The 13,004-nt window shown below is 42.2% G+C and overlaps 1 protein-coding gene across 1 annotated transcript in view; it reads left to right on the forward strand.

The window, feature by feature from the left end:
- The window catches only part of PDE3B (phosphodiesterase 3B), a 1,395,287-nt gene extending 1,382,857 nt beyond the window's left edge, over nt 1-12,430 (forward strand). The window contains exons 16-17 of the mRNA XM_086956022.1: nt 9,417-9,666; nt 11,158-12,430. Coding sequence (XP_086812148.1) covers nt 9,417-9,666; nt 11,158-11,387 — 480 coding nt within the window. The 3' untranslated portion in view covers nt 11,388-12,430. The remainder of the gene's footprint in view (nt 1-9,416; nt 9,667-11,157) is intronic.
- The last annotated feature ends 574 nt before the right edge of the window (nt 12,431-13,004 follow it).

A 13,004-nucleotide genomic window follows, 5' to 3' on the forward strand; every position in this document is an offset into this window, starting at 1 on the left:
ATTGTCACTGTGGAATGCGCCTCTTTTATGATATTTTTCACATTCTCATGGATGCTGGCTGGGCATTCAAAATAATGTTCCAGGCCTAGCTTCAAAAAACTATCCCTGACAAATCGGAGCCAAGGGATATTTAGTGCACCATTGAGGTTAAGACAATCTTTTAAAATCTCTGTGGAGAACGCCAAATCTTGTGATAACCAAGTTTTAGCCCATAGTAGTAAGGGGGCGGTGTTTATACAATCCTCTACAAAGTCAAGCCCCATTTCTTAATGACAAAAGCTTGTTGGGGCACTATTTTGAATCAATATCCTTTTTTATGATGTTTTTTTTACCGTGATTTGCAACTGGCGGTTGTTATGATACCTCCATATGCCTGCTCCATATGTTGCCACAAGTGCACATTTGGTTTTATAGAGTGTAACTAGTTCGGCCACCGGTTTATGTCCCAATTTGCAGGCAAAACGGGAAAGCCCCTCAACCACTCTACCCACATCGTGCATCCTTGTAGTAACAAGCGGATCCCAACTTAGCTAATTGTTAAAAAGGCTGTGATATTCATCTGGAGTTCAGATTGATTGGACAATGGTTATCAACTGAAGAAGATAATGCTGAACATATATTCCCTCTTACAAGTGTTCAGAGTGAACCCAAACTGTTTTCCTTCACCCTTCCTGTTGCCCGAACCCATTTAATTTTGGCTTTTAGGACTCTGCGCACTTTACCACCACTAACCAGTGCTACAGTGCCTGTGCTCTCATTTAAACATGTAAAAAATTGCCTTACACCCACTTTGTAGATTTATTTTGCTTGCAGATCCCTAGTATAGTGGTACTTCGCTACCTACTGCTGGCTCGAGTTTTTTCTTTGGGGCACGACCCTGCACGCTGCTGACTCCCGGAGGGGGCTCTCACCCGCAATCTCTCCCGTTTGTGCTGGATTCCGGAACTGCACGTTCCAGGCTCCCCTGAGGGGCGCACACCATTGATGTCATTCTAAGCGCCAGGAGGCACTTAAATCAGCTTGGTCCCTCCCATGGCGCGGGACGCTGCGCTTCGCTACCTACTGCTGGGTGGAGTTTTCTCTTTGGGGCACGAACCTGCACGCTGCTAACTCCGGAGGGGGCTCTCACCCGCAATCTCTCCCGTTTGTGCTGGATTCCGGAACTGCATATTTCAGGCTCCCCTGAGGAGCGCACACCATTGAAGTCATTCTAAGCGCCAGGAGGCGCTTAAATCAGCTCGGTGCCTCCCAAGGCGCGTGGGCGCTGCCCAGGCCAAGGGCGGGCCCGTCCGTGCCCGTCGAAGCCTAGAGGAGGATGGGTTGGGCCCACCCCTCTGTCATCTTTAAATTGGACTCGATACAGAGTTGGTTAGTGATTGAAATTTGTTGAAGTTTGTTTCCTTTTGAAGTCCCCTGTTTTTCCCTTGGTAATTGGGTCTTGGTTTTGAAAAAAAATAATATGAGTAAGATCACACAAAAGGGGGTGGTTGGGACACTCGATGCTTTCCTCTTGAGAGAGCTGAGTCTGTTCTCATTAAAGAGATCGAGCTAACCCAAAGAAGACTATCTATTGATCCCCGGAGAGTCAGCTGGTGCACCCCTTATTTGTCCACAAGAGGGGGTGGGTTCGGCCATCGATACACCACTGCAGCCGTCTCCTGGCCGGTCTTCTTTGCTGGTAGTGCTCTGTCACCCCATCATGTAGGAAGTGATCATAACACCGTAATTACTTCTCCCGACATGATTTTAACACGCCAGCAGCGCCAAACGCAGGCAAAAAAGAGTGAGGTTCGAGTCCCAATTCCATCAAAAAAGAGGATGGCGGCTGGGCTCCCTACCACCGTGCATCAGGCTATTAAAGTGGCCAAAATTAAAGTTCCCCCCTTGGAAAGAAAGGCCACCTACAAGAGGTTGCTTCTCCTAAGATTTCCAGTCCGACATCTATTAGCTCCCCGATTCGTTCTAACCAAATGCCCTATGATGTGGAGGTGAGGCTCATTGCCAAGTTTGAAGAACTACTACAGGCAAAGTTTGATCCGTTGGTACTAAAATTGGCAGACATCAGTCAAAGGTTAACTAATATCGAGCAGCAATTATCGAGTAACACACTTAGTAGTCCCACTATTCCTATTGAAGCATTAGTTTTAGCTTCAAACACTTCTGCTGTTCCACCTTTTAGTACTAAGGCAGCGACAAAGACAAGTGTGGTAGTACCCCACCAGCATTCAACGGGCAATGTATTGCTTTCTGACACATTAGCAACCAGTAGAAGAGATTTACTAAGGAGCGGCACTCATAACCGGACACCACAGGGAAGTTTGAACAGTCACTACTTTAACAAATTTCTTAATTTGCCCCCCCCCCCCCCCACCCACCGAGGCAACGCCCTATACTATTGTCCTCACTAATGTACCCCATTTACAATCTGGTGTGGAGGGAAACTGGGCTTCTTTGAGGAACAAGGCCCTCCATTTAATAGATTCCATGTCAAGGTTGGGGGGTCAGTCATTTGGGGGTTACAAAATGGCACGTAGAATTGCATGGATAGGCAAATCAAAGAAAACAAATACAGGTGACTGTGTGGTGGTCAATTTTGGGTCTCCCAATCTAGTTAAGACAATTCTAGATAGGGCTAGCTTGCGGCATCTGAGTGAGGAAGGCATAAATATCCTACCTCTGGGGTACTTTTATCAAGACACACAGTTCGTGCAAGCGCCGAGGGTTGTCAATTACCGTGTACCACCAGCCCAAGGGATATAGGAGTATTCTGTCCCAACTTTCAATAGATTCGAATAGTTTACTAATTTGGAGGATATTGATTGACTGGGTCCTGCATCCCAGCCAACCAATGCACACCCACGAAGGTCTGAGGAAAGTATCTGCAGTGGAGTATACAATACCAGTGGTCAGGGGAATCGAGTGTCTGACTCTAGTAGCATGGGTGGTCTGGAAATACCGGAGTTTTGTGCCTCTGTTATGGCTCGACTCCATGCTAGTAGTGATAATGTTTTACCCCCTCCAACGCTAATTTGCGATTCAAGTCCACAGTTAAGTAAACTTTTGGAGTTCTTAAAATAGCATCTTGGAACATTGTGGGGCTTGTAAGCAAATTAGTCTCCACGGAATGGACCACATTCATTGAGGAACAGGATATTGTATTTTTACAGGAAACCTGGGCAGTGGACAAGGTGTTCTTTGATGGGTATATTAACTTTTCCAAACCAGCAGTTCAGGGAGAAAGGGGTAGACCCAAGGGGGGCCTGTCAATTTGGATTAGGCAGTCCCTCTCCTATACTTTAGAGGAGATTGTTATTGATTCACGGGACATTCTTATCCTCAAGTTAACTTATGGTATTACCAAGGACATTGTATTCATCAATGTTTATTCAAGGGGTCAGCAAAGTGGGAAGGTGTCCGACACAGTAGACCTCTTAGATGTTTTTTTCAGCACAACACAAAGGGAAGAGCAACATTCTAATCGCAGGGGATTTTAATTGCACTTTCGAACCACTTGACTGTGAGGATATGAATCTTAGTTTTGAGGAGAATGATCATTGGTTAATCCCAGCACTGGATCTTACTCCCATAAAAAAGTGGACCAGAGCAGCACTCCAGCTAAAAGCTCTGTGCCTAGAACATGGGTTAAGAGCAGCTAATGGCCGCATGAAATCCGACAAGTTTGGGGCCCAAACATTTAGCAATGGTCATTGTTCTAGTCGTATAGACTACTTTATTATTAATATGGAACTTTGGCCAGAAATGCTGGATATGATGGTGGTAGTTCGGCCTGAGAGTGACCACAATCCACTTGTGGTCTATATGCGGGCCATTAACCTTAAAAATTTAGAAGGACCGCAAAATAGTCCGGATTTTATAGAAGGCCATTTGACTAACGACACCAGACGTCTTAAATGGTGTAAGGTTGCATGTGGCCCAGAGAAATTGCAGGCTATGAGTAATCTTGTAGCAAATTCCATTGCTACTCTTCAGGCAGAGGCGGAATTGGGGGTGGCAAGTTTTGCAAACACACGAGCATCTTTTTAATCAATTGAAAGGTTTTTTTATTACACATAACTCAAAAAGCCCAGTATCTGTGTGCAAAGCAGCTTTGTGGTATAACCCCAAATGTCGCACTGCTTATAAATTACTGGCAGCCGCAATTAGGAGTAAGGACCAGGCCTCTATAAGAAAAAAGCGGCAAGCCTACGCGTTTCTAAATTTAATGCTGAATGGGATGAGGCACATTGGGCGGAACTTCTCCATGCCTGTTCTGGAAGGGATATGACACAATACTGGCACCTGGTGAAATGGGGGAGTGGGGACCCCGGGAAAGTTCCCTCAAACCATGTGGAACCTGATCGTTAGGTTAGCCACTTCAAAGGCCAATTTGCTAACAACGTGGGCACTAGGAAAGCCTTTGTTATGCCATCATTTTCTCTTCCAGTTATTGTTTCTTTTAAGGTGGTAGAAGTAGCCCTCCTCAAAGTCCCAAAAGGAAGGGCTCCGGGTCGAGACTGCATTCCTGCAGATCTTTTTGTACAAGATCTGGCATCCTGGGCAAAATATATCCAGCTTTTGATGAATGCCATCGGTAAAGTGGGAGTAATTCCTAGTTCCTGGGCTGGTGCTGTCATCCTACCTATTTTTAAAAAAGGGGATCGCTCACTACCAGGGAACTACAGACCTATCAGTCTGATCGAATGCATTTAGAAAGTTGTGGCCAGAGTGATACTAGGTAGGATACAAGCATGGATTGACTATTGTCACATCCTGTCAGAATTACAAGCTGCCTTCCGAAGTTGTATCAGCACAGTGGGCCAGGTGTTAAGGTTCATCCTTAACTATTGGCGTACTGTTACACTGGGGAGAGGTTCCATCTACAAAGCATTTGTGGACCTCAGGTCAGCTTTTGACCTAGTCCCGCGCTCTAAACTGTGGAATAGCCTATTGAAGCTGGGTATGCCATTGGAAATGTCTTTTGTTGTTAAATTGCATACTGACAACTTTGCACAGGTTAAGTGGAATATGGCAGGTCACACTACCAACAAGTTCCCGGTCGAGAAGGGGGCCAGGCAGGGGTGCGTCCTTGCACCCACCCTATTTTCCATCTATATAAATGGGGTTTTGAAATATTTTGAAAACTGCCCTACAGATGCCCCCCGCTTAGGCGGAAAAAAGATCCCACTCCTAATGTTCGCTGATGATACCCTTATTGTATCTAAAACAAGACAGGGCCTTCAACGTGCCCTGACAAGATTCAAAGAGTTCTGTGAGGATCATGACCTCGTTGTCAATGTTGACAAAACAAAGTTCATGGTCCTCCAGAACTCTTCGAAACACATTGGTGAAGTAAGGATGCAGAAAGGTGCTTTGGAGCAGACAGACTTTTTCATATCTTGGGGTAATCTTAGACAAAAAGATGTGCTGGAAGCCCAAAATTGACTACCTTATGGTTAGGCATGCCCAACTCTCGGGTGTCCTGCTTAGGGAGCATAATCGGTCCCACACCAAACCCGTGGCCCCAGTATTGCAGATTTACAATTCTAAAATCAGTGCCGCAATTTTGCATGGTTCAGAGCTGTGGGCGCATATGAATCTGGAAGTGCTGGTGGTAGCACAAAACAAATTTTTAAGAGCATTAACGGGTTTGCCGCAATCAACCTCCCTAATTCCTCTTTATATGGACCTGGGGTGTCACTCCATAAGAGATGTGGCCCGTTATAGATCAGTATTATACTGGAGAAGACTCTGGGTGACTCCCGAATTAGCCAATTATGCGCAGGATGTGCGGGAAATTCGGGATATGGATGTGAACAACAAAATTGAGTGGTTTAGAGGTGTTAAAAACATACTCAATGAGTTGGGATTGAACCAGTTGTGGACCTCCCCAGAGGGAAGTGTCTTTCCTACTAAAACATAGCTAAAGGCAGCTTATTGGCACTGGATTTATTCTCGGCAGTATACATCTTCCAGTAGTCTCTCTCTGTCTAGTACCTTCTTATATATTAAATCCGAACATAGCTATGAACAGTACTGGGATTTAATCTCTTCAACTCGTGATCGAAAATTATTCCATCAGTTCAGAGTGGGCACCCTACCCACCAAGGCCTTTGTTACAAAGTGGTCTAATTTTCATGCCAACAATAGCAAATGCCCTTTTTGCCCAGATGGGGATGAAACTGCGGCCCACATGATATTTGTATGTCCGGCATACCATAACCCGAGGAGATACTGGCTAAAACCCTTGTGTAATTCTATGGGGACCAGGGCCCACAGTGAGGCACTTAGATTATTTAAATCCGCAGTGGATGGCCCATATGTGATTGCACTGGCTACGTTTTTGGGCTGGTTGTGGGTGATTCGCTGGTCTAGAGGGAGGCGCACGCAATCTTCCTCCCTGACTTCTTTTGTCCCATAACGTGTGTTATTTGCTGTATATGATTTTTATATGAATTTTATTGTACTGTTTGATGCTCTTTTTAAAGGCGTGGTGTTCCTGGCCCACTACTTGGGTAGGTTTTAGAGTTGTATTCATGTATTTATAGTTTTAACAAAGTTTATTAATAGATTGTCACAGTCATTGGTATCGGAATAGTGTAATTGTAATGTTTATTGATGATTTTTAGACCCTGTGTTTGTACTGTGTTGACTTTTTTTATTTTTTTAAAAATCCAGATAAAGTGTATAAATGAAATGGTATCGAGGGCCAGAAATTAAAACCGCATTAATCGGGCTGCAGCACTGATTGTGCCAATCTCTTGAGTGGCCCTTTAAACATGTCTCAGGCCTGCCATTACAGCCTTTTTGTGCTGTTTTAAACTACCATTTACCTGCCAAAATAACCCTTTTTGCCATGTGTATACCCTCCTTTTTAATGTAGATAAGTCACCTATAGGGTAGGCCCTAAACAGTTCATTAGGCAGGGTGCAGTGTATTTAAAAAGTTGGACATGTACTTTTAAGTTGTACATGTCCTAGTAGAGAAAAACTCTCAAATTTATCACTACTGCAAGGTCTACCTCTCCCGTAGGATATCATTGGGTTACTGTATTACATTTAATAAATGATTACTTTTGATTGGGAGCAGTTACGAAAGTTATGTTTGGTGTCTGAGGAATTGCATTTTAAGACCCATACTAATGGTAATGTCGGATTATCATTCACAATTTTGAAAATGCCAAATTTAGAAAGATTGCATTTTCTGTACCTAACCATTTGGTACTTGCAGCCTGTATCATGTGTCACATGGCTAGGTGTAGTTGGCGGTTGGTCTTTGGGTGTTCCTCCCAGATAGAATACATAATAGTGTGTCTGGGTGTTGCAGGATGGGCCGTCTTTGGCGGGATGGCGGATAGAGTTATTGCCTTCAGCACTTGCACTTGAAAGGCACTGGCCCAGCTCACACACAGAGGACTTCACACTAGCCTTTTGTGCCCCCAGACTGAGACCATGACTGAGAGGCATAAAATCCACACACCTCTGTAAGGAAAATCTCAAGAGGATGCTCCCATTTCAAAGTGGGCTTCAGGTATAAAAAGGTGACCCTCATATCCACTCTTTAGTACACTCCTGGACATGTGGATCTTACAGAATTAGGATGCCTTTCTGCTGGAGGCCTGCCCTGCTTGCCCAGAAGGAAGACTAGACTTACTCCCTTTATCACATGCTGAATGACGCCAAGGGTCAGCTGACTGGCGACCTATCCTGATCTACATGGACATGACAAGCTCAAGTGGCTTCCCTTCAACTACCCAGCTGACCTGCTGCACTGGACCTGCCTGAGCCCTGCTGGTCTCAGCTGGAGTGAGTTCCTGGTCTCCAAGAGACACTGTTCTGGGTCCTTGGCTGGCATCGGTTGAACTGCTCCTGAGGTGTTGGGCTCCTTGCAACCACTAACAGGGCTGTTTGCGCCAAGATCTTGCCGCCTGTGCTGACCACTAACACAAAACTCCTGTGAAAGTCTCTTCTGCACTACAGCAACCATCAGCGAAGGCCGGCAATGCAAGATCTGCACTTCACACAAAAGCATCAACAGCCCGCAATTACTGCCAATGCGAATCTCCAGCAAGGACAGACTGTGATGCCTGACAGGATCTTTGTGCTACAGAGATGACCGCCCGCGATGCCCAGCCTGCCCTTTGTGCTACAGTGATGACCATCCACAACTCTCTGCAACTTGACGTCCCCCCTCCACTGCGAACAGAACTCTTTGTGCTAGACTCTAAAAAGTAACTTTTTCCGCAGGACTAACTGGGTCCCTGTATCTGGCCTGCACTCCATCATGGTTGGCCTGAACCTTCACCCGGTCTCTCACGACCAGATAATCATGGGTGTTGCGTTGTGCTTTTAGACGCTGTACTTATCTTAAATCTTTAAAATTGCATATCTCTGATTCTACTAATCGCCTTTTGTTTGCTTTGGTGTCAAATAATGTATTAAATTGTACACTATTTTCCTAAATTGGTGTAGGAATTTTCCTGTATTGTTTTCACTTGATTACTGTTTGTGTGCTACATAAAACTTTACACATGAACTCTAAGTGAAGCCTGGCTGCTTTTTAGTTAAGCACTAGTTAATTCAGTGACTTTGTGGTTCACCCTGTCAAGGATTGTGGCTGAGACTTGAGTAGGATTTCAGTTTTACATACAATATTCTTATTCTAAAAATAATGTTCTGGCAGACCAATTGATATATAGATTGGGAACGGCTAACTAGGCTATACCTAGAATGATTGGATATTCAGATGAAGCAATTAAGTCTAATTGCAGTACATAGTAGTGTTTAGCAAGGACCCATCTCTATATTTATAACCTCTGCATCGATTAACCCGGAAAAAACTGCAAGTGCCATAAACTGCTTCCACAACCTGAGGATTTTCTTCGGAAATTTTGGGACCACTTTTTTCCTTAGCCCATTCTATTTCCATATGTGTATTAGAGCCACCACAATTGATCAAAATGGGAACACTGATAACATGATATTTTAATTGTATTGTAACCTTAGGTGAGATAAATCCTGAATATATTAAATTAATCACTTGAAGCTAATATTTACAGGGTATCAAACATGTCTCTTACCTTAGCTGCAAGGATGAGGTTGTTCTCTCTTTTAGATGACTTCTTTGGTCTAGTAGGACACTGTCTAATAAGATGATTGTATAATCCATGATACACGCACACATCTGCCTTTTTATTGTTTTTTCTGCTTTGTACATAATTGCGTTACAAAATCTGGTTCAGCAACATAAGGCAAAAATATGGGAAAGACCCTACAAAAAAGGCCAAATGTAGAGGGTTCATGTCACAATGTACTCCTGAAGAATGCTCTACTTTTGACTGAAACATTTGCAGTGGTTACCGAAAGTTAAATTGCATTAGTAGCAATGTATGATTATTCTGTTTAATTTTACCTCTGTAGGGTGATGAAGAAGCAAGCCTTGGGTTACCTGTTAGTCCCTTTATGGACAGAACATCTCCTCAACTAGCCAAACTTCAAGAATCTTTCATTACACACATTGTGGGTCCATTGTGTAACTCCTACGATGCTGCTGGTTTGCTTCCTGGAAGATGGATTGAGGAAAATGAAGAGGACGTTGTGGAAAGTGAGGAAGATGATGGAAACGATTTGGACACGGATGAAGATGAAATGGAGGACGACTTTGGTGCAAGTAAGACAAAATGGTTCCAATAAAAAAAATGTAATGGGTGCCTGTGAAGATTAATTTAGTTTATAGTGGGGTTAAAGCATATAAGTGTGCACGGAATTGCAATTAATTCACCCCTTTATTCGAGCAGATTCAGGCATTCCATTTTGAAATGTTATTATGTATAGTTGTCACCGCATTCTCCACTGTGTCTCAAACTTCAAATGATGCCACATAGACTTGGAATTTTTTCCTTGTCTCCTATATCATATTATTGCAATGTTTTTTTAGAAAAGATCAGACTCCTTAAAATACAAACTAAGGTTTAGCTAGGCTGCATCTAATTAGAGTTAAGTGGTCAATCGCTTCTTTGGTATCTAAATCTAAAGCACATTATTTCCCAGTCCCTTCAAATTAAGTGCCACGGAAAGCGGGTTGTCTGGTCACATGGATTGCCTCTAAACCCACCTGAGAGCCTATTCCACCAATTTAAATTACTGCTGAGAACAGTATTTTCTGAATCTTGCTGCTACTTTGCAGACCTATCCAAGTCATTTTAGCTGTAACAGATTGCTTGCCATCTGTACAGAGGTGCTTTGAGCTCAAGCCACAAGTTGATTCGAGTGTCATTTATCAGCCATTAGCTTCTTGTAAATGTAATTCATGACGCATTTAATGTTAACATTTTTGAAAGGTATGTTGCCATTTTATTGGTGCAGCAGTGAGATAAGTCTACCAAGGGAAGGGTGTTCTTTTTACATAGGTAGGTTCTTTTTCCAGTTTGTGTTGTGTAGCAGTTTGTTGACCTGGGAAAACATACCCCAGTTTTCAGCATATAAAGGAGTGAGTGTGAGGAAAAGTATGTGTTTGCATCTAATTTCCGTCTAGTCTTGACCTCACATAGCAGGTCATATTGTACGGATTGAACTATCTCGTATTAGCTGCTGATTTTGTTTATGCAGATACAGTGGGTTTCACCTTTCTGCCGCTACCACCGTTTAGCTTAGCAAGGCAATCTTAAACAGCAAGTTTCTTGGCTTGTGCTAGCACAGTTTTTCCATATGCATTTCTTTTCCTGATGTTATGAATTTATTTTATTTGGAAGATTGAAAAGTAGTGCATTTATTATGAAAAAATCTTAAACAGCAAGGGCAGAACTATTTTACAACATGGGGTTCCCTACACAACTATAAAAACAGTAAAAATTATTCTTGTTGCTTTGCATTATCTCTGAACCCCTGTAAAGAATGTGGTCTCTATCCTTGATTCTTTTTCATATTAAGTGGCATGAATGGCTTTTTTTTGGTATTTTATTAATCTGTTTCTAATTTTTTTGTTTTAATAAAGCAAATATTTGATATGTTGATGTATTGTATATAATATTTAAATGTTCTATATAGTTTTAGACGTTATTGTGCTATTCTCGTTAACCCACAAACTCAAATATATGTAATTGCGAGTTCGCTTTAAAGCAGAACATGAATTTGTTCATTTTCCATTTCTTTAATGTGACAGGACCACAACGCAGGAAAGCCAGAAGACGCATGTTTTGTCAGTTAATGCATCACCTAAGCGAAAATCATAAAGTATGGAAGAAGGTGATGGAGGAGGAAGAAAAAATCAAAGTTGAAACTAGTAAACATCAGGGCGACAACTTGTCCATACCTCAAACAGATGAAATACAGGTCATTGAAGAAGCAGATGAAGAGGAAGAACGGCTGCTTGTGGAGGATAGAAAATGCTAGGGCATTAATGTGAGTGATGCCCGATGTGAGAGGATGTACTCTACTCAGCCGCCTTGAGACTGACTTGCATCACATACTGTAACATTGAAAGGCCTTAATACTGTGAGACGATTATTGCTGCCTGTGCAGTGTCCCCCTCTATGCACTTTCACAACATGGAAAAGATGGGCACTGTTCAGTTTGAATATTGTATACACTGATGCAAAATCCTCTTGTACCCTGAGAAGGGTAAAGATACATTATTCTATTGCTGCCTAGCTGAATACCAAGCTCCTTTTTCCTATGAGGTACAGTACCTTCAATGAAAAAAATCAAAAAACTATTGACTTACGTTGCCACCAAAGTGACCAGAATTTTACCTACATGGAAACAGAATGATGGATTCCAGTTCTTTCTAGACTTTTGCTTTATTTATGTTTTGATGAACAGAAATCTGAACTAAAGTCTATGCCTGCTTCTTTATTATTATAAAACATTGAAGTATGGACGTAGTATGGATTATCGACTTGTTCCCCAACCCCCCCCCCCCCCCCCCCCCCCTGTCTCCACCCTGGGATCATACCGATCTGTAGAAGTTTTTTAGTGACTATGAAAAAGCGCATATTGTAATTTTATAATTGAAAACGCCTGGTGCCTCAACTTCGGATGCTTTTTAATACATATAGTTTTTTTGGGTGAAAATGCTGTGGTCTGCAGCAACTTTTCAATCATACTTGTTAATGACTCCTCTATCTTTTCAGTGATGAGGTAATGGCCTGTGGTAAAACAAAAGCGTATATAAATTTCAAAACAATTAAGGGATTTTTATTATGTTTTAATAATACGTTTATAACAATTCTGTTTTTTCTGCAGGATTCGTGTGAAGTAGCATTAAATTCAGGGCACAACATCTATTCTACCCAAGATCCCACAGCAACTTTTAATCCTTGGCTAACTGAATTTCCTAATGAGCTTAATTTATCCGTTCACTTGTATTTATAATTACAGGCCAGGTTAAATGAAAACGTATAGTTTTATTTTTTGCAATAAACAGTTTAATCTTATTTTTTAAAACATTTCTTGTTAATTTAAACGACAACGGACCATGAAGGACAAATCATAATGTGAAAAATGTTTGCTTCAGGGAAGCACAGGTCTGGTCATCTGTATTGTTTCACTGCACGAATGTCATTTGCTGCAGTAAAACAGTACCTACGCCAGAATGTTTTAAGTGCATAATTTCATGTTTGAAGGCATACATGAGTGCTTAATGCCCGTTTGGTTAATCATTTGATTCACCTGCGAAAGGTTCTTTTGTCCGGACGATGTGTTCCTAGCTGTGTGAGATATGACTGACCATCATCTAGGCCATATTTCCTTCCAGAATTGCTAGCGGAACCTTTACATTGAGAGGCCTTTACTTCATCCGGGAGGACTTGTTGTGTGCGCTTGTTAGGGTTTAGTCATGAAGTCACTTAGAATATAGAAGTTTACCTTATGATGCCTTAATATTTAATAAATACCATGCATCTGTAAAAAAAAAAAAAATCTTCAACATAATTGCATAGGTTGTCCAAAACAATATTATCCAGAAAACGTGTGTTCTTTCCAGTGGTCCTTCATCTGACTGTAGTAATG

The sequence above is a fragment of the Lissotriton vulgaris genome, chromosome 2_1 (genome assembly GCF_964263255.1).
Source record: "Lissotriton vulgaris chromosome 2_1, aLisVul1.2, whole genome shotgun sequence".
Lineage (NCBI taxonomy): Eukaryota > Metazoa > Chordata > Amphibia > Caudata > Salamandridae > Lissotriton > Lissotriton vulgaris.